Source organism: Alligator mississippiensis, chromosome 2 (assembly GCF_030867095.1).
Source record: "Alligator mississippiensis isolate rAllMis1 chromosome 2, rAllMis1, whole genome shotgun sequence".
Taxonomy (NCBI): Eukaryota; Metazoa; Chordata; order Crocodylia; family Alligatoridae; genus Alligator; species Alligator mississippiensis.
The window spans coordinates 100,480,051-100,502,815 of NC_081825.1; the positions used below are offsets into that span (position 1 = coordinate 100,480,051).

The 22,765-nt window shown below is 40.4% G+C and overlaps 1 protein-coding gene across 2 annotated transcripts in view; it reads left to right on the top strand.

Annotated features, from left to right (window-relative positions):
- The window catches only part of SLC10A7 (solute carrier family 10 member 7), a 215,304-nt gene that overhangs the window by 55,596 nt on the left and 136,943 nt on the right, over window positions 1-22,765 (top strand). For both annotated transcript variants that reach the window (XM_019481515.2, XM_014593664.3), the window contains exon 5: window positions 13,209-13,247. In XM_019481515.2, coding sequence (XP_019337060.1) covers window positions 13,209-13,247 — 39 coding nt within the window. The remainder of the gene's footprint in view (window positions 1-13,208; window positions 13,248-22,765) is intronic.

Genomic DNA, 22,765 nt, shown 5'->3' on the forward strand with positions numbered 1-22,765 from the left:
TGATTGAAGGAGGTGGAGTATTTTCAGCACAGATAAAAGATGATCAGGATTTTTTTGTTTTAATTTCCACAGGAAGATTTAGGTATTGTGATTTTTTTTTTTTTCCTGTCTTCTGTCAGAAATATCTAAATATTTTACTTTGGGGTTAGATTGACCTAACTTGAAGCCTTTTTTTAGGAGGGGAGTGTGTGTGTGCGGTGGGGGGGTGGGGGGGGAGTTCAGTTTTACAAATCCAAAACATTTTATCTTGGGCGAGTTTGACTTAGCTTCCACTGTAGTTTTTGTGCCTCATTTTAGCTTTCCTTATACTTCAGGTGCCTCATCCCCTAATTCTTCTTGGTTGGACTACATCATTCTGGTTGAACAACTCCAGTGCATTAGATGAATTCTGTAGCTGTGGTGTACCATGGGAGTTGCTGCCTAACTTGGGAGCCTGGTTCATACTGGAGAGTGGAGGCACAAGGCACTCTAACCCCCATCCCGTTTGGATATGATGACGAGGCAAAGGGAACACAATTTTACACTGAAACAAAGCAAAATGTGTCGGTTTGTTGCAAAATATAGAGACAAAATATTTCAATGTTTCCAAATATTTCACAAAAAGGTTGATTTTTTACTTAAATTTTGGATTAAAGCAAATTTCTTGATCATCTGTACTGCAGGTGGCATCCAGAGAAACTGAGTGAAGTGACTAGGAAATATACTGAGTACAGATAGAATGTCTGCTGGTTTTAGTAGCAAACCTCTTGTGAGTCAACGTCATGACATCTTTGAGCCAAACCCCACTCTAGGTCCTTGGAAAAGAGCAAGTTCCACTCCTCAGAGAATGTGAGTGGAACTCTGTAGATGAAACCCCTGGAGTTTGTTACTATCTATGCAATTATCCTGATAAAAAAAGATACTCCTAATGTCCGATTCATTATTTGGTAAAATTATTTGAGATTCTTGCAGCAGAAAAGGCATTATTTAAAACTATATTTCATTTTATAATAATCTAATCATAGCTTTCTGTCTAATACAACCTCAGTAATCAGTTACAACTGTGATGAGTGCAGTACTATGTAAACACATTTTTAAATGGTAAAACTACACACATTAGGGTCTGTTTGTCTTTTCCACTGGTGATAGTGGTAGCGATGGCCTCTTGCCTACAGCTGATTTCCTTTTTTCCTGAAAGACTGCAGAGAATTCAGGGCATTGGCTGGTCTCACAAATGGAGGTCTACCAGCTCAATTCAGTACATGTTTACACCTTTGCCTCAGGCCAACTGGGAAAAGGGTACTAGTGCCAAAACAGTGTTGGTTTTGTAATCTAAATGGACACCTCCTGCAACTGAGATTAGATGGACACCTCCGAATACATTTCATTGCAACCTGTGACACATTCTAATATTCACTTCATTATAGTGGGCAGGGCACACATCTAGTGAATAAACCACTTGACCAGTTACTTTGTAAAGCAGGTACTTTAGCAACATCCCCCTCCAACACCCTCCCCCCCCCCCACACACATATGTACTTCTTTTTACTCATATTTTTCTTCAAACTTTTGCTATTTGCACTACTAGCAGTGCAGCTCCATCAGTTTTAGCAATGGTGGGAGTGTTACTATAGATCAGATGCTGTTGGCCTACCAGTCACAATCCTGTTTAGTTCTGTGCTAAGTGTGCTTTGGTGAGAAAATGATTGATATGCCTGGTCCTGTCTACACTAGCACCCCCCAGCAACCTGCACTGTAAGTAGTATGACAGTGGCGCATATATACTGATATAGACACAGCCTTTCAGTTAATGCACATGGCATCTTTTAAAAAGTGGCCTTGTTCTTTCATTTCACTTCAGCAGAAAAGTAATATTCCTTGGAGTTGTGGGATGCATTGTTTAACTAGACCTCTAATCATGTTATAGATGATGTGTCTTCAAGAGGATCTGGGGACAAGACCTTTAAGTGTTTTTCTCACAGCTTAAGATCTCAGAAAATTTGAACTTAAATAAAAGTATGTTTGGGAGGCTGTTATTGCTCTGTATCCTTTGAGGATACCTTCTGTGATAATTTTTTTTAAGAGAAAGTCACTTACAGATATGAAATGTTTGACCAGAAGTGAGCCTCAGGTTGGCAGAGTTACTTAAACACCATTGTTCAGCTGGGCCTCTTTATTAAATCATTGCTTGGCAGTCCATTTGTTTTGGTGCTACAGCTATTGCCTGGCTCACTAAGCTAATAAGCCTTCAGCCATTAACAAATATGAGCCATAAATAAGATTTGTAGGTGGCTTTCATGCTTGTGTGTTTAGTTGCTGGTTCTGTTCTTTGGTTTTTCGTTTTTTTCTTCTTAAACTGGAATATGGGGTTGGCTCACTAAGGTGCCAAACCTACAGCTAGAAGAGGTCCCACTATACCTTCATGGTGTTGAAAGGCCCCTCGTTGGAGGTTTTCAGGTGTTTCTTAATGCCTGGAAATGCTGGGGAAATAATTTGATTTCTTCAATGAAAAGTACTTGCATAACAGGTTCCTTCTTGCCTCCTCAGGTATAGGGAATGAAAACCTTTTCCTATCTAGCATAAGCAGGGCTGCCTGTGGAGAGGAAGGTTTTACAGATCTTACAGGCAAGAGCCAAATAAAACCGCTTTGCAAGAAAACTTCAAATATTTTAGCAGAATCTGCTGCTCATAGCATGAATTCACTGCTCACATATTCAAAAAAATGTAATGTCAAGATTAATTCACATTAACTTAGATGTGCAAAAAAGGGGAAATGGAAGGAGTTGTATCTTTCATATTTTTTTATTAGCTAGGTGATTCTATGACACTGTTTGCTCTTTATCATTCCTGTGTAGGTGCTTAAATTAACACTCTGCATTGTTTTCATTTTTTATATTTAATTTGTATTGTTTTGAAAGGAGAAAAGAAACAGAGAGAAGCTGCTTGTGCTTATTAGTAAAGATAGCATCGAAATGTCCAATTTAGACATTCAGTTCCTGAACTAATTGTGGTGTGTTGGAATGAGGATGAATACATGGATACTTGTTTTCATATTGCTGACCATTTATGGACAGAGTAGGAGGCAGTGAATTACATCCTTTTGGAATTGGGAAGAGGACTGGACTTCAGGGATTTGGACTACTCATACTCTCCATCTCACTCAAGTACCCAACACATAGAGTGCAAAGTATTGCACTAAGGTAGTAATGATCAACTATGTAAATGCAAAATGGGAAATGACTACCTAGGAACAATTTTACAGACAAGCATATGGGAGTTGCAGGGGATTATAAAGCAAATATGTGTCAAAAGTGTCACCTGTTGTGGAAAAAAAGTCTAATGGTGTGCAAATAGGAGTGTCACATGCAAGATGTGAAGTAATCTTTCCACTCTACTCAGCAGTGTTAGGGTCTCAGATAGAGTATTGTGTCCTGTTTTGGTCACAAGGTTCCAATTCCACAACCTCCCTCTTGTAACCTATTCCAGTCCATAACTATACCTACAGTTAGAAACCATTTTTAACATCTAATTTAAATTTCCCTTCCTGTAAGCTAACCAAATTTCTTCTGTCCTAATCCCCAGTGGGCACAGAGAACTATTCATAACAGTAGTCCTCAACTGGGGTACTATGAGACACTTTCATGGGTGCCAAGGAGCCAGCACCATTGCTACCCCCATCACCATAGCCTCATATGACTGTTTCCAGATATCAGAAAAACCTATATATAGGCGCAGGTTTGCCCCTTCCTCCCATAGCCACTTCCTGGTCTGGCCCTGCATGGATCTCCTGGAAAACAGACTGTTACTAAATTCAGAAAATTATGGAGGGACGCCATAAGCCTAAAAAGGCTGAGAACCACTGGTATACAACCTCTCCCATTACAGCAGCATTTACATATTTGAAGATTTTTGCCACGTGATTGATTGCCACATCTCCTTTTGTCGGTCTCTTCTTCTCTGGACTACGTGATCCTAGTTCTTTCAATCTTTCATTATGCATCACATTTCCTCTATTTCATCTATTTCGGATCATTTTGTTATTCTCTATGGACTCTCTCCAACTGATCGACATCTGATCTATATTAACACTAACACACTGAAGTGTAGTGACCAAAACAGGGGTTTAGGTTGTAGCCGTGTTGGTCTAAGGATATAGGCAGACAAGGTTCCTTGGGTGAATTTGATATCTTTTATTAGACCAACCTAAATGGCTGGAGAATAGTTATTAAGCAAGCTTTCGGGTTCAAAAACCCTTCGTCAGGCTAAGGACGCTGCAGCATACACCAACTGCTGCAGCGTCCTTAGCCTGACGAAGGGTTTTTGAACCCGAAAGCTTGCTTAATAACTATTCTCCAGCCATTTAGGTTGGTCTAATAAAAGATATCAAATTCACCCAAGGAACCTTGTCTGCCTATATCCTTAGACCAACACGGCTACAACCTAAACCCCTGTTTTGGTCACTACACTTCAGTGTGTTAGTGTTAATATAGATCAGATGTCGATCAGTTGGAGAGAGTCCATAGAGAATAACAAAATGATCCGAAATAGATGAAATAGAGGAAATGTGATGCATAATGAAAGATTGAAAGAACTAGGATCACGTAGTCCAGAGAAGAAGAGACCGACAAAAGGAGATGTGGCAATCAATCACGTGGCAAAAATCTTCAAATATGTAAATGCTGCTGTAATGGGAGAGGTTGTATACCAGTGGTTCTCAGCCTTTTTAGGCTTATGGCGTCCCTCCATAATTTTCTGAATTTAGTAACAGTCTGTTTTCCAGGAGATCCATGCAGGGCCAGACCAGGAAGTGGCTATGGGAGGAAGGGGCAAACCTGCGCCTATATATAGGTTTTTCTGATATCTGGAAACAGTCATATGAGGCTATGGTGATGGGGGTAGCAATGGTGCTGGCTCCTTGGCACCCATGAAAGTGTCTCATAGTACCCCAGTTGAGGACTACTGTTATGAATAGTTCTCTGTGCCCACTGGGGATTAGGACAGAAGAAATTTGGTTAGCTTACAGGAAGGGAAATTTAAATTAGATGTTAAAAATGGTTTCTAACTGTAGGTATAGTTATGGACTGGAATAGGTTACAAGAGGGAGGTTGTGGAATTCCAGCGACATTCCAGTGTGTAGCAAATTATGTCCCTTGATCCCAGTTCCTGGACAGTTACAGTGACCAACATGGATAAATGATAGTTGAGTGAGATTTTTTTACCACATAAAATAAAAAATGACATTTCTATTAGCTATAAGTAAATGATTCCAAGGTATCACAATGTTTCCTGACCCCTTTTTTCAATGTCCTGCTTCCTGGCAGGTGATAAAATTGGGACCACATCAAATATAAATAGGAATCAGAAGAGCACCACATGTGTCTCCATAAAATCTGAAGGTGGGCTTACTTGCATATTTGTTAGTGTAGGAGCTGTGCACACTAGGTAGTTATTGTGAGGTAGGGGGTCAGGATTTACCATGCATCAGCTACTCTGTGGTAACTTCCCATGTTCACACTCTTTTCCCATAGTAGATGAAGGCTAAACTACAATAGCTTGTCTGGAAGATACTTGGCTACATAACTTCCTGGATTGATACTAGTTGTCATTTCCTGCTACCACTGAAATTTCAATCACTATGAAAAGATGGATCTTGGTTCCATCTTGAATCATTTAAGCATCTGACTAAAATGTTGTGGAGAAACGGAGAATTTCCCTCTTCGTATTGCCAGAGATGTTGGTGAAATTGAAGGATACTTATAATGAAGAGGCAGATAAACAAAGCACACGTCTCCTGGAGGTTTGCCACAATGGCAGTTTTCATAAATATCATTTCTCCCAAAGAGTAGCAAGTCTTATATTGAACCATCAAGGTGGGAATCTGTGCCAGTGCAAGGTTTGGTTTCTACCAAAGGGTGTCTTATAGGGCTATAGCTAGGAAGTAGCAAGGTAAAGCTGTCAGCTTGTTTTGGTTAAGTATTTGTTGCAGAATTCCAGAGCTGGCTGAGACCCCTGGCAGTCATTACATGTTAATCATACCATAAATAGTAATCCTGCCACATGTTAAAGGAATTAATAGTGCAACAAAATGGGAAAACAGCCACAAAAATGTTCCACAAAGAATGCGCAGGGTTTTTTTGTGGCTGGCTTCCTTTGTGATTTAAATTGAACGTGTGGCAGGGTAGTGACAAATTGGAGCTGTTTCCAGACTCCTGTGTGGTCCTGGGCTAGGATACAAAATCACCTGATTGTCAACCCCAGGGAGCGAGTTCAGGACCCTGGTGAGGTGCCAAGGCAGGAACTAACAATCAGCTGATTTTTAGATCTCAACCCTGAGACTTCACTGGAGCTGGTTCCAGACTCCCCTGTAGTTCCAGAGTTGGGACTAACAGTCAGCTGATTGTCAGTCCTGGGGCACACCAGAGACGGTTCTAGACCTTGGTTCAGTCCTGGGGCTGGGACCAGCGATCAGCTAATTGTCAGTTCCCGGACCCCACCAGAGTTGGTTCCAGATTTTGATGTGATACCAGGGCTGGGACCAACAATAAGACCCTGGTGTGGTCCCAGGGGTTAGGACTGACAATAAGCTGATTTTCAGTCCCAGCTCTGGGACCTTTCTGGTCTACTCCAGGCTGTCAGCACTTGGCATTCAACTTGCAGGTGGAGGGGAAGTGGGATTATGATCTCTGGGTCATCCTGCACTGGCAAGTAATTGTAGCATCATTTGGGATCTGATCCTTGCTATGGCAGGAGGCGTAGTTGTTGGGATTGGGGGATCATTTCATTAAATGAACACGTGCCAGTGGCCTAAGCTGATGACAACTGCTAGTATGGAACAAATCTTCATTGTGCATGGCTTCATGGTCTCAGATCAATGTTGAGGTCTGTCAGAAAACAGTGTGCTTTTGACAGCATTCCCTTGCTGAAATGCAAATAAACAGTATACATTTTGTTCCTTTTTAATTTTGTAGGATATTTTGGTATGAGCTTCATAAAACTTGGTTATTTAATATTTTTGTAATCAGTTTTTATAATCAAGAAAGAAGTGCAGCTCTGTTGCAGGATTCAGTGAAAGAGGAAGTGTGATATTTTTGCCCCAGCCTTATAAATCCAGTGGATCACAACAAAGATGGTACTGGCTCAGAATATGCAAAGTAACCACTCTCATGGCTTTTTCACTATTGGATGAGGATAATATGTGCTTAGGGAAAAATTATATAATGCCACACTTTTAGTAAAAGTGGCAGGAAATTCAATATTTTTATTAAGTGAGTTTAGAAACTCTTTTATTTGAAGCCAAAAAAATTAGACCAAAATTAATCATCATCAACTTCCTTATGAGAGAGTACTTTTGCAAGGACTGCTGGTAAGATATTATACACCTGTGGCCAAACTCTGTTTAAGATTCGCACACACGGCTCCCATTGAATTCAGTGTGAAATGCATGTACACCTCCCAAGGTAGAATCTGGCCCCATTCATTTTTAAAATATGATATGGAAGTGCTAAAAGGCATGTGCTTTGCTTTTGAGGAGGCATTTGTGCATCCAGTGATTTTGTTTAGCAGTTAACACCATCTTTTTTATTTTGCCATGTTGTAGCAGGTTTTATATGCATTTTAACAGTTATTTAAGAGTCCCCATATGCTTAGAAAGGAATCTGAATATATGTGCCTTTTTTTAAAGCTGCATCATAACTGGGTTATTCCAATACAATAGAATGACTGGGAGCTGTAGGTGGAACAATATGTAAAAATACAGCTTGTAAAAGATTTCCTTTATTAACTGTCATCATCCACAGAATATATGTTCAAATAAACGTTGTGTAATAACTAAATTTGAGATTAATAGGCCCCTTAAGAAACAGCGAAGTCATTCAGGATAGTCAGTGAAAAATAGCCTGTAAGACTGTAACATGCACATATTGTCCTGCTTACATGCTCTCTCCGGTGTCATTCCCATTTATCAATGTCGGCAGGCTCTGTTCTCATTAAAACACTCTTGCACAAAAGCAACTTAATTTTCTTAAGAGGAGAGGACACCTGATTCAATTTAGCACCCAAAACCAGGAACTTGAATATATATATTTTCCTGTCTGAATTCAAATGAATAGTTATGAACAGCATTGTAGACTAAATCTATTAAGTATATTTATATTCTGTTTATAGTAAAGGACCTGTGGCAAACATGTTTCTCCAAAAATATAACATCTTATTACTGGAAACAGCAGTTAAGACATAACCTACAGTAACAATAAAGATGAGATTTTATTTTTAAATAGGAGATTGAAGTAGTCACTTAAGAGACGTTGTCAGCCCATTCAAGCCAGTCTGGATGTCATCTGCCCTTTTCTTCCGCTACTCTTGTTCTTTTCAGTGTTGATCTAATTGTGTAGATACAGTTCTCTTCCTGAAGTAGTCTGCCAATGCAAAATTCCCTCTCATTCAAAGCTCTTAAGATTCTCTTCTGCAAATTCTGTAAGAAATAGGTCCTCACGAACACCAATGTTGTACTAATGCAAAAATAAAGGATTGTACCACCATCTTGTGTTCTCTATCTTCTGCTGAGTAAGCACTCAGTCTTACTACTGAAGCCGTTGTCTGTCCTTTCTTCCCCAACGTCCTGCTGTTCTTTTGCCTCCCTCCATTGTGGCATGTCTTAAATTAGGATTTAAACTCTTTGAAATAGGCCTTTGCTTTGGTATTTGTACTGTAAAGCCTTTTATGCACTTTTTACCACTCTAAAATTATATCTGCTAATAATTGTAGGCTGCCTGACTGCAGACATGTGTAAAGTGTCCTTGTGAGATTGTTGCGACTAAATCCCACCTGGTTATGAGCCTCTTGGGCCCTGTCAGTGGCATTATTCTGCAAATGCAGATGTGGCTGTGGAATCGCCCTTCTTCTGTGGCATCATGCTCTAAAATCAGTATTTTTAACTTTAAGACGGTTGCTTTTGGTAACAAAGGAATTTTTTAAAAATGAAGTGAGCAAAAACCTATGTAATAGAATTTCCTACAAATGTGCAGGGGGAAAACAGTAATTCTAATGAAACTATGAACATCCATCTCCTTTGGTATGCAAATTTTGAAACCTAAAGATGACAACTTAATGACGGTGGCTTATTAGAACTCTTTCTTTGCTGACCTTTGTTGTAGGAGCATAGAAGTAATATGTTTATCCCACTATTCCAAACTTCACAAGTCCCAAAAGCTGCTCCTTGTTCTCCTTCAAACAGCCAACACCTCTTTACAACTTCTTCGTTGCACTTTGTCACCTTGGGTACTAAAAGTAATACAGTGAAACTATGTAGAGAGCTAGATTGCTAAATATCACAAGAGAGATTGTACTGGGTATAGAATGTTTCATATTTAAACTCAAACCTTAGCTTATCAGCTTTTCCCTGCATTTGCTGCAAAATGTCTGTTCTGTTGGACTTGAATGCTGTAGAAGCCAGTTGTCTTGCTACAGAATTTGTCTTTTGCTTGCTACGGAACATATGCAGTCTTGGTTATGGTTTTGTCCCATTTTGTTTCATTTTTAGGAAGCACTTTGGAGTCTTAGGCTATCAATGTTAACAGATGTAGTAGTCTGTCTTTATTTTTGTTTAAATGGGTACCTACAGTGTGAGAGGAAGTGGTGAAGTTTAACAGGAGGATCATACACACACTTGCTATCAAATACAGAATTAAAGTCCCCCTGTATATTGGCTCAGGTTTTTTTTCTTTGAAAGAATTTGAGTCGTGAGTCTTCCAGGAGAGAAGAAAGATTGTGAATTACCAAGAAAGGGTTGTACAACCCTATTGAAATAACTGAAAAGTAGTTTAACTGTTTGATAAGGCTTATTGTTTTAAACCAAAGTAGAGGTATAAACATTCCTATCTACCAGGCCCCAGCATTACAACATGCTTAGTTCTGTAAATTATGTTTGAATTGTTGTTTATCCAAATAACAGATGTGAATGGGTCAGTTGGGTGGTAATGGGTTGATGGGTACACCTTTCATTTTAGACTGTGGTCTGATTTAAGCATGCGAATAGATTGGTTATAACTTTACAAAAGTATCTTGCCCTTGGTTTTACATAGAACTGTCTGTTAATATTACTGGGGAGTGGAATGCACACATTCCACATAAAGCATTAATTTAATCAAAATCTGAATACATTTAAATCTTTCATTATCTCCTTTGTACCAAAGTTAGTGTGAAATACATAATAATGCACAAGATACAATAATCCTCAAGAAACACAAATAATAAACATTTCAAGCAGAAAGTGCATAGTGCTGAAGTAAATGCTTGTTTGCACTGTCTGACTAAAGATTTTGAAGTGTTTTTCAGAAAATGAATTAATTTTCACAATGAGCTGTGAGATACCTAAGCAATACTATTCACAGAAGGGATGATGGAGGCAAAAAGTGGTTATATTCCATAGGGTCAGAATCGTACAGGAGTATATTTAGCTGTAATTTGCAACCTTTGGCTTTGTTACTATTTATTGCTTGATTTCTGTTCTTTCTTTTTTGATACCAGATTGAGCTAAGACACTTTCTTACTGAGTGAGGTACTTAATAATATCTAGTCCCAGGGTTTGCAGGGTTGAGGCCAACAAACTTCAGTTGTACATCCACTTTGTTCTTCTTGAGTAAGATATGAATGTGTAATCACCATTTTGATTATAATAGAATTATCAGTTCTTGAATACCTCTTTAGTCAGAACTTTACCAAAGGAGAGTCTGCTACATGCCCAGAGTAGTTACACCAGGAAAATGTATATCAGCTTATCGCCATGAGTGACACACTTGCTCAGCACCCTTGCAAGTTTGTGAGAATTGGACACTGAGTTCCTATAGGTGTTTTTCAGAAACTTACCTTTAATAGACTATCAGAATGTTTTCAGAGCAGAAACGTGCTACCTACATGTTAACAAGGATCAAAGATTTCCTCTAAAAAAAAAAAAAATCAAACCACACCTTCCCCCAGTGATTCCCTTCCCTTCCCACTTGAAATTTCAGTCCTGCACCTACCTCTCTCAACCTCCATACTTCTTCCCAAGAAAGGCCCCTGTGGGGGAGCTTGTTTGCTTGCCTGGCAGGTGTTCCTCTTGCCAGCACAGCTGCTACTTATGAGAATGTCCTGCTGGAAGACATGAAAGCAAGCAGGTCATTCTGTGGCCTTTGCCGTGAGTTGGCTGGTTGTATGGAATGGCAGTCTTATCTAGTAACTGGTTGGGAGGTCAGTTGGGGACTGGATTCCCTTTGGGTAATTTTTCTGTTGCACATGTAAATAGTCAGGTCAGCAGCCTTGGTCAGGACAGGCAGCTGGTTTTTTGTTTGTTTGTTTTTCTTTTTTCCTGGATAGTGGTATTGCTTCCGAAACAGAAATAAGCTTACAGCCTCCCTCCCAGGAACAGTTGTAAAACTCTGGCACAAGTTTCATCAAGATAAAGGCCAGAAAACCATGACGTTTATCTAGTCTGACCTGTATCACACACCATTATGTTTCTCTGAGAAACTGCTATACTGAGCCCAATGAGTGTTATTTAGGCTAAAACATTTTCCCTACTCAGGAGATTATGTTGTAATCTGCTGCTGGCAAAGGATGGGAGACAGCAAGATGCCACCAGAGTTTAGGACCAATGTCCAAGAAACTCTGAAAGGGTTTGATAAACCTGATTTTTATTTTTATTTTTTTAATATACTGATATTATGATCTGGAGGGTTTATAAACTGAAGGTGCATACAGGAATATATCCCATATTTATGCTGATCATATGCAGAGTTCGTTTGCTGCACAGATATTCTATATCTCTTGTTATGTGACTAGATCAGTCTTAAGGTTTTGAGGGTAGGCTAAAAACCATGATTTAAGTTTAAACTTGTTGAAGAATTAGTATAAGTTGAGCACACTCTTTCACTGTGCTCCCTGGCAGAAGAAACCATTTGGACTGGTGCCTCCTTTTTATGTTCAAAAGAGAAATGCTGATGAGGAAGAGGTGTTAAAATATCTTGCTGTAGTTTACAACTGTCAACTATAATGTTTTATTTAGTTGTATCTATTCAGATGCTCCCTTTGCAACATGGAGTGCCATATGCCATTGTCCCTGTTAGTAAGCAAGTAAGCAAAGGTTTCCCAGTCTGGATTTGTTTTTGTGTTTGGGCCACTGAGGAGCTGCAGTCCAGTGCCATCTTTTATTGATAGGGCCAGCAGAGGAGGAATCTAATGAAATTATCAAAGCTTTGAATTAATTATGAACTTGAATAAGAAAGCTAAGCTCTCTAGAGCCAGGGATCTCATTACCCATTCACTCTCATTGCATCTTCTTATGGAGCAGAAGGCAGGTTCAGCTACAGCTCTTATTCTGGATTTGGACTTTATTCAAACTTGCTCAACTTGCTAGCATCCACTTGTTATTAATCTATGGCTGAACATGTCCATGGTGATTAATTTGACTCTGTAGATCTTCTTGTACATGGTAGGTCCCCCCCCCACCCCTGTTCCCTGTATAACTTGCCTCGTGGCTTTTCATCATTGAACTGGATACCATACAAGACTTTGTATGCTTTCTTGGTAATTGGTGAAGCTTTTGAGACTTAAGTTTTTACTTAGATTCCTGGAATCAAGTAACTTAAAGTTAAGAGATTAATACTGCCATCTTATATTTCCTGGATATTTAGGTAAGCAAAAAGGCTTAATAAGGCATTATCAATTGCTTATTTACTCCTCTACAAAAAAATAGTAAGTCTTAGGAAATGCTTAAATATTTTGGCTACAGAATTAACTGTGTTTTTCTGCTTTTAATGCATTATTCCTACTTGAAATTCATTGTTCAATTTAAATAAACTTCTGAGTCTGTCAATTATTGATTGTTTTTAATAATTACTCAGGTTTACATGCCCAATTGCTATGTAAAATTCTTAGTGAATTATAACCGAATCAGTGACAACTTTCCATGTAGTATGTTGGTGATTTGATTGGTACCCATTATAAGTTTGCAAATAGCCAAGCTTTTCTTTTTTCTTTTTTGTTTTGCTTGCTTTTGCAACACATTATTTATGAGTTCATAAACTGGAACTCATCTGTCTTCATAAGCTGTGAGCCATTGGCAATTTTGTAAGCAGTGGCTAACTTTGCCTAGTGGGGAGGGCGGGGGGGTAGGTGTTTGGAGAATATGAAAGGTTTTTTGACGGTTTTTTTTCAGAGTACCATATAGTTTTCTCTCTCTCTCTTCTCTCCAGGCAGCTGCTATATTTAACTCAGCCTTCGGAAGTTTTTTGGTAAGTAATGCAACGTTTATGCTTAGTCCTGTAGTAACATTGTAATTTTGTATATTACGGGTTAGTGTTTAGCTAGTCATTTTGTTAAGTTGTGGTCCATAACCTGTTTTACCTTAGTTTTTTATTAAATACTATTTATTTATATTGTATCTCTCTCAAGAAAATGAGTCTATAAATTATCTCTGATCAATATAAATGAATAATTCTAAAGTGATTTTTAATTTTTTCCTTAATGAGTTAACACAATCTATTATTATGCAGATGTTTTAGATGTGTCAATATATTGATTTTTCTAATGAGGTCTATCAGATGATCATTATTTTCTATCAAGAGGCCATGGATTTTGAAAAGAAAACATGACCCAGCTGATCATAGAGGAGATGCTAATTTACTCAGTGACATGTCATTTGTTTAGCATATTTCATTGTCACTGAAGCCACTTCTACTCTGTCTCTAAGGAACATACTGAAATAGCTAGAAACAAGATGATCAATTCAGCTGAAAATGTAACTGTTTCTTTAAACATCTCTCACACCTAATTTGTAGATACAGTGGTGTGTAAAATGTTAGACAATAAACTGCAAAGAAGGGCTTAAATCTGTTAAAATTATTTATGAAAAAAGGAAAAACAGATTTTTATATAATATAGTGTTTAGAGACGCAGAGAGTTACAAATATAGATTATTTTCTATATATGCAAACAATTGAGACCTTTTGGTTAGTTTAAAAAAAAACCTTATAGTATGATTGCCTCTTCTCACTGATTTGACTTCTTGCCATGTGTACAACCCTAGAGAGATGCCAGAGTGATCATTCTTCTGTTAACATATTCATAAAAAAAAGCTGTTCAACAAATGAACTAATAATATGGTGCAGAATGGTTTTTAAGATCAAATTTATTGTAAAAAGTTAAATTAAGAGGTCGATTAATATGTGCCAATAATCAGAAACGTACTTTCATGTTGCAGCTTGAAAATGTGACTTTTCATGGAATAGCATGTATATGTATGGCATCTAGTATATCACAGATAGAATACATATGTATGATAGAACTATGTTCGCTCTTATCTGGTAAACGTACATGCACTTGTTCAATTTTGTACTCAGTAGGCTCAGCCAGAAAAGCGCAGAATTTGTTTCCCTTGAAGTGTGTGGCTGGTTAACCTGGGTGGGGTAGGGAAGGCTGGGGCCAGCAACTGTGCTGGCCCCAGCAGCCTTACCTGGGGGCCTCAGGGAGCCAGGCTCTGGTTTTGGGCGGTGCACACTGCAGCCACATGTACCACCTCACTTATTTTTGGTGTGGGTTTTTTTGATCCTGGGATTTCCCAGGGTCAGCCTCTCCTCCCCCCCCCCCCCCCCCCCCCCTCCCAACGCTGCAAAGTAGCAACGTGGGGAAATCCTGCATATGTGGTATGTGGTGCTGCAGACGGGTCTGTGGTGCCACATACTGCATGTCCATGCTCATCTGGATGTACCCAATGTGGCTATTCTTGTACATAATGTTAAGGGTATAGGGAAGTGTTTGTCAGGTAGGGTCCAGAATATGCAGGTAAATTGCAGTTTTGTACTGGAGTATATTGTTCTTTGTGGAGTTATTTCTTATTTTTACCAGTGTGAGATCAGAATGTGGTCCACAATTTTTTCTGTATGAAGTTAGGGTGATTATTCAGAAATCTAAATTTGGGGATGGAAAAGTGGCCAACTTCTCAAAAGTTAATGAAAACTACTGGCTGCTGTTTAGCACTCTTGCTTATAGAGGTGCCTACATGTGGACTCTGGGTACCTAGAGATTTGCTGCTACATTGCAACTCTTGACATCACATTGCATCTAAACTAAAAGCACCACACACTGCTTCAAATATCTCTTTATGTATCCATATCAAAACATGGGGGGTTGTGCTTTGTAGTTGTGATGTGGGAAGGTTTGAATTAGACAATTTTCAGAATCTTTGGGTAAAGCTTGCCTGTGCACTTTGGGAAATTGACCTGATGGCCTGTGAAGCCCCTTCCAATCTTGTGTTCCCATATACAATTACACATTCTAAGGCATATTGGTATCTGTTAGTCAAAGATGAAGTTGAGTTCTGGAAGTGCATAAATAAAGCCCAGACCTGGCCCTGACCCTGCCAATGATGACAGAGTAATAGTAAAATATAATTATTTGCCTAGGAGCAAGTAATTTTCTGGTATTCAAACATGCTTATTTGAATATCTATTTTGATTGGTGATCCTGTTTTATATTAATTAGATTCACAGGTTTTTTGTTGGGGAGGTAGCTTTAAAACCCCCCCCAAAAAACTAAAACCCAAGCCAACTTCTTCCAACAACCCCCCCAAAAACATGTACTCTCAGAGATTGCCAGGCAACATGATATAAAGAATAATAGCGTACATGTTATACTAAGTTTAATAATGTCCCAGGTCTAATTAAAACACAGTGTTTTAAAGAACTAATTGTTACAGAAAACTGTTTTTATGTAGCTAGACTGGTAATAACTGATGATAGATGAATTCAATTTACATAAATTTCAGACCAAAAGAATATTTTAGAATCATGCCACAGAGGATTGCTTTAAGTTGAGAAGTTAATATCATTATCTCCTCCTCTCATTTAAACAGTTTGGTTTACAATAATTGTGGAGCATAATAAGTGATTTGAATTTTCCCCCTTGATAGGGTTTTAATAAAATCTGATAGCATTTTAGTAATTCAGGGTGGATAGTTACCAGAGTGGTTGCTACTCTAAAGCATGCAAATGTATTGCAGGAATAGTACCATTTAGTTCAACAGCATAGCTGGCAACTGTTCTCATATCTACAAGGAAAGGACATTTTTTTTCAACTAAAGAACTGGTGATTTACATTAAACTTGGATTAGAATTTCAAACATCTTAACATCCTAGGTCCTTATGCTATGTCCATCACCATGGTATCAGAACACCTCTGTTTTATTTCTAAAGGTTGCACCAATTGGAAAAGAATAAATAATTGTTAATGTCCAAAATTAAACCATCAGCTATGATAGGAGCTCTGTTTTACTGGTGTTTTAAGCGAGAACTAATTATTATAAGCGTACTTAAGGAATTCAATTTAAATTGAAATGGAAAGGAATACAGTAAGTTTGTTTGTATGGAATTGTCTGTATCCAAATGGCCATTTTCAGAGTAAATTGCAAGGCTTGCATTCTGTGTGTTGGCTGAGGGGTGAGGTTTGTCAGAAGTATGACTGACCAAATTTGTGTTCAGAACATTTTCTTTTTGGTCAGTCTTTGTACCCAGTACAGAGAGAAGTTTGGTCTACTTTGAATTGGTAATGTGGCTGCTTGTGACTGTTTTGGAAGTTGCTGCGATGAAAAATTGTGTTATATTTTATGTTCTAATGGAGTTATTCTTCCCCACTATACTAGCACTTTTTCAAATTTGTCTACTTAGGAGCTTCAGCAGAAGAGAGTCAACTTCCATATTGGCTCTATCATTGCCTCTAGAAACTTGAAATCTATCTTGTCAGTGAAGTGTCACCTGTTCTTGAGATGAGTCTGTTCGAACCACAGCTAAGTTTTGGCTGCCTTGGTTTTATCATCACAATATATTAACACATGCTTGGGAAAGGAGAGAAGGCTTGAAGATGAGTAGAGAGGCTAGCCTTATAATATGCTCTGTATTGTTAGGTTATATGCCAGATTGTTTTTATTCTCCTTTCCTACCTTTATTTTTCTTCTTCCTGAGCCAGCTAGCTAGAAAACCTGCAAAGTTTCTGATGAGGGTCTACCCTGTCTCTGTCAACAGTGGTCACTCTTCAGCAATGTGGGGTCATCAGCTCTAAGTTTCAAAGGAGCAGTCATCCACTCTCCGTTGACAAAAGAAACATGTCCAGGGATCTGGGTTTTCCATTTCCCACAGAAAAAGAGAGTAAAACATGGATTTTCCCCCTTACCAGAGTAAAACGTGAATTTCTCATTTTAGCAGAGAAACCCATGGAATTTGCAGTTTTGCCATGAGCTCCCTGGAGGTTGGCAGAGTTCCCGCCTGCAGGTGGCTGAGAGAGAGTGGGAAAAGGGCAGTTAGGCATGTACATGCACATGGCCCCAGGCAGCCTGGAGAGCAGCTCCCCCAGATAAGCTGGGGGGGAGGGGAATTGAGGCCCCTGTAGGGAGGGAAGGGGGGAGTTGGGCAGGCCTGGGACTAGGGATGCTGCCCAGCTGGGCAGCACATGGGGCTTGGGGCCCAGGGCTGCAATGCTGACGGGGAGCAGGATGGGGCTGCGGATGGCTTGTTTGGGAGGGGGTGGGGCCAGCTCCCCAGTGCCACACACAGTCCTGGGGGGACAGGAGGGACCCATGCCCCCCAGATCTATGTGTGAGGTGGCGCGGGGCAGGCTGCCTGCAGCAGGCTTGGGCTCCTGCCCTGCTGCCCTTCCCCAGGGCCTCCACAGCCTGGCCTGTGTGACCTGGCAGTGCAGGGAACAGCGGAGCCACGCAGGGATCTCCTTGCTGTTGCAACTCCGCATTGCACCAGCAACGCATCCTCAGTGCACGGGGGCAGCAGGGGAAGTAGCGCAGGGTTATGCTTGTCACTGCAGCCATGCACATGGAGGATGCGTCACCAGGACAGCGCAGAGCTCATACCGGTAAGCAGCTTTCCTATGCAGCTGCGCTCTGCCCTGCAGCTCCGGGTTGCACCTGCTGGGCTGTGGGAGCTCCACGGGATGGAAGCAGGGCAGGAGCCCAAGCCCGCAGCAAGCAGTGCTCACCCGCCCTGCCCTACACACAGATCTGGAGGGGCATGGGTCCTCCCTGCCCTGGTGACAGGTCCTCCATTTACAGGGCTGCAGTGAGCAGCACAACCCCGCACCGCTTTCTCCTGTTGCCCCCATGCATAGAGGATGTGTTGCCTGGTCAGTGCAGAACTTGTATGACTCTGCTGTTCCCTGCAGTGCCGGGTCACACATGCTGGACTGCGGAGTCCCCAGGGGAGGGCAGCAGGGCGGGAGCCCAAGCCCGCAGCAGGCAATCTATCCCTAGCCCTGCCCTGCGCAGAGATCTTGGGGGTTGGGGGTGTCCCCTCTGCTGTCCAGGACTGCATGCAGCAGCAGTGAGCTGGCCCCCACACCTGAGCCTGAAGCTGGCAGGCAGCAGATGGGGGGAGGGGAGGGAGCCGGCCTCTGTGATCTGCTGTGCTGTAGCAGTCGTGGCCTTCTGCCTGGTGCAGGGGGCTGTGGACCCAAGTCCCTGGCAGCTGGGGACCCCTTCTAGCAGAGCTGGGGGGGGGGGCAGGAGAATGTGGGGGGAGTGGGGGATACCAGCAGGTCTGTGAGGGGGCCTTTTATTTTAATCACGGATATGGGGATTTTTATCAGAGAATTTGAGATTTATTTTTTTTATCAGGCAAATCCAGGATCCCTAATAATGTCTGTGGAAATCTGAGAATTAAAACTGAAAATGTTAAGGGAATCCTAAAAGGTCTAGCTTGGAGCTTTTGGGCCCCTATTTAAAAAAAAAAAAAAGAATTAAAAAATGTGTAAAATAGCCTAAAATGAAAGTCTTGGTTTAAACTCCTATTGCTCAGTCTTGGACTCCCCTAAAATCTGTCACAGCCAAAGGGAAAATGAGGGCATACAATATATTATATAATCCTCAGTGAAACATGTTAGGTTGAGAGAGAGACCCCGCTCAGATGTGTCATCAATGGAAAAATCTACTTTGTGTAAATTAAACATATAGTTATGCTTGTTTTTTGTGGCATGACTTAATTCTATGCCACAAAGAGATAGTTTGTTCATATGACTTGAAAATTTGAGAACACCTGCATGACTTTGTACTTAGAGAAGCAACTTAGCTTGTCAAATCAAGGCCCATGTGTTTATTTGGAATCGGGTATACAATTTAGACATATGCCCACATATCCAGAAGCTTTGTTAGTTAATAAAAATGTATGGAATTCTTATCTACTTGATTTTAGCAGGCATAATGATTTACACAGCCTGACAGGACTTATGCAGCAAGTAAATGCATTAGTCATAGTGTCCATTTTTCTTGCAAATTTGTGACATAGATTTAATTATGGGAATGACCAGCAACTTACAAATCTAATTTTGGTAGGCTGAGCCAACTTTTTAATTTTAATAACGATGGATTTTTTTAGCAATGATTTCATTACTATTTAAAGAAATCCAGCAGTGTGGAACTAACCAATTGACTGAATTTATGATGTTTTACCAGATGCTGTGTGTGTGTGTGTTCTTTTATGTAAATTAGTTTTAAGATAAACATTTTCATTAGTGTCTCAACAACTGGAAAACCTGATTTGTATAGCTCCCCCATCCCCCTTGTAAAAGTCTTCAGGAACTTTCACTGTTTGTGTTTATGAGCAGAACTTGCCAGGAAGCCTGTTCACTATGGCTAGGGATAGAAGTTGCACATAAACCGGTTTAAGTGATCAGAAACAGGTTTAAACCTGTAGCAGAATATAAATTCAGTGCACATAAACCAGTTTCAAAATGGCTGAAACTGTTTTAAGATGAACCTGGTTGAGTGTAGTATCAGATTTAACTGATTTAGATCAAACCGGTTTATGAAACTTCTATCCCAGACCCCTTCCTGATTCAAGTTAAATCACAGTGCCCCAGCATGCTTTCCAGCCCTGGTCTGGGCTGTGGTGCCTGCTCCAAAGAGCAGGGCTGGCCCTGCCCCTCTGCTCAATAGTTGGAGCAGTGAGAGCTGGCTGACAAGCAGGTATGGGAGGGCAAGTCCAGCTGGGGATGCAGCCCAGTCTACAGGGTGGGGATTCCCCCACCCACCCAGCAAACCCTGGGTGGAGTCTGGGACCAGGGAGGGGGGTTAAACACCCCTTCCCCCACTCAAATTTACTGCTGGCTTCAACTGTGGCAACAAATCCCAGTGGCACCTGGAAGCAGGAATAGGAAGTGATGAACAACCTTGCAGAGTCCTGCTGCTGTAATTTTGGACTGCAAATCCCAGAGACCTCAGGGGCAGCAGGAAGAGTAAGTGAACACACAGCCAGAGAGCCATGCTGTAGCACTGGCTTCTGGCCTAAGCCACTGAGGCGTGTGGCTGCAGTTCCTGATTCAAAGGTAAATGTCTGTTCAATTTAATCTTTTTCTGTTTCAGCTTAATCTGTGCAGTTTAGACTAACCTGCAAAGACTGAACCAATTCAGCCTTGGACTTTTTGGCTGCCTGTATGTAGCCTACAGGTGCTGAATTCTAGATTCAGTCTTGTTAATTTCAAGGTGGAACGGCTGCTGTTGCTTTCTGATGTGCCACTGCACTCTCAGAACTCAGCTCTGCTTTCTCTGCACTCTCAGAACTCAGCGGAATAATGGTGCTGCTGGATTGTGTTCTGAATTTGGTGCTGGTAGTTCACAAAATCCTTAAAAAGCTCATCCTGTTAATCAGCCACCTAATCCTCAAAAGGTAGGATTTTTCTTTAGGGAGAGAAGGGCCTGTCTCTATGGCAGAGAATTCTTGGACCACATATTATGTAGAAGGCATACAAGGAAGTTAAATCTGCTTAGAAGCTATTTATATCACATCTCTATCTCACCTGTATTTTAAGGATTCAGTCCCCCATATTTATTATTATCTGCATATTGATTTTTGATAGTTAGAGCTAGAAGCTCAACATAATGAGGGCATTGTCCGTTGCTCCAAACAATGTTACTTTATATGTGCAAAGTATTATTCTTAGTCACTTGTTATATATCTTAACTCCCAATTAACTCACCCCTTGAAATAGTGGCATAGGCAAGAATTATAAAATGAATACAAGAAAATAAACACCCTTGTGGCTACAGTGGGCCATAGGTGTTGCTAATTCGGTCACCTAGCTAAGAAATGGGAGAAAAAGGAGGAAGAGGCGCATCAGAGTAAAAACAGGTGCATTCCTCTTCCCTCTAGTTTCAGGATTGCTCAAATTTGTCACCTGGTACTGTTGGTTTCTCTGAAAGCAAATAATCAAGCAGGAATAAGTAGTACATGCTGTTTCACAAAAAGTTGCCTTACAATTTGGGGGAAAATGTAATGAAAATGAAAAAGGAGAAGAAATAGGCAACTAAACAAAAATCCATAGAGTTAAAGTACATGGGGGGGGGGGGGGGGGGCAGGGGGAGAGAGAGGTAGCAAAAAGACAGAATGAGTTTATTCTACCACCAGGAATGAAAGGGAGTGTTTACAAATGTATTAGAGACCAAAGTGGTATTGGAAATGCCTGTAAAATTTGAAGGGTATAACCTTTGTCACATAGCCCAGTAGTGCTCCCCCAGCTTGGCGCTCACCAGACTTGCATTTGGGTTGCACCAGATTGGGCATGAATACTTTTAAGCATCCTCTGAGTGGCTGCAGCACTGCTTGGCTTCTCTGACTCGCTTCCTTGGCAGAGGTTCTCTTTCTTTGCTATTTTTTTCACAGAAGTAGGATCCAAGAGCCCAACTGCCTTAGGCAGCCCAGGGCCAGTGTTAATCCTCAGTCTCCCTATCAACCTATGCATGCCTTTTTCAGAGGTCCAACTTTGTGGGCATTGTGAGTTCATAATTCAGAATTTACTTCACCTGGCTTTGTAAAAGGCACCCCCCCCAAAACCAGTCATTCTTAACTTCAGCTAGCAGATGATATGTAGATGCAGACAACAAAATAAATGTCTTTGTATATTTCTTAACCTCAGTTTGTTCTTCACTCTCAAGCATTCCTTTGGTATAGGTCAGTGTCCCTCCTCCCTTACATAGCTTCTTTTCCAAATTATAGAGTCCATCCTTGCATTTTATGTATCCTGTTTCTTTTTCTTTGGCCTGTCTGCCTGCTGTGAAAGTGTTCCCTCTTCCTCTTCCTTGCCCACACTTGCTGGGAAGCTAGGATTTAATCACTCATGTTATTGTTGGTTTTGGTTTCTTTCTTTCTTTTTTTCTTTCTAAGCATAGTAAATACAAAGAGGAAAATGTACTGAACATCTACAAAATAATGAAAAATGAAGCTACTAACAATAGGTAACCATGGTTTATTTTTAAAAATCCTAATCCTGTATGCAGCTAATTTTTTGACAGGTCTACAGACTTAGTGGCTAAAGACACTAGGTGAAATACATATGTGTTTTAATGAAGCACTTTTACACTGCTTCACAATATCTTATACTCAGAACTTGACGTGGATAAGAAAGCTATCTCATATAGTGAAAACTAGCTGAAGGGCCATTATTAAGTTTTGGGAAGTCTTTTAGCAGCCTGCTTTTAAGCCTCGTATTAGGTATAATTGTGTTCAGTATCTTTAATGATCCTGAAAACGGTATAAAACAGCACATTAACAGATGATGCTAAAATGGGAAGAATAGCACTGCGATCAGAGGATTAATATAAATGGATATACTGAGGTTAGATGCAAGGACCAAAACTAACCAAACAACAAGAGAGTTAAATTGAGAAATAGTGTGATAACATTTTAGAGGAAATATTTAAAGTAATTTTTAGGAGCAATCCTGTGCTGTGAACTGATTACTCTGTAGCTGAGGAAGTTCT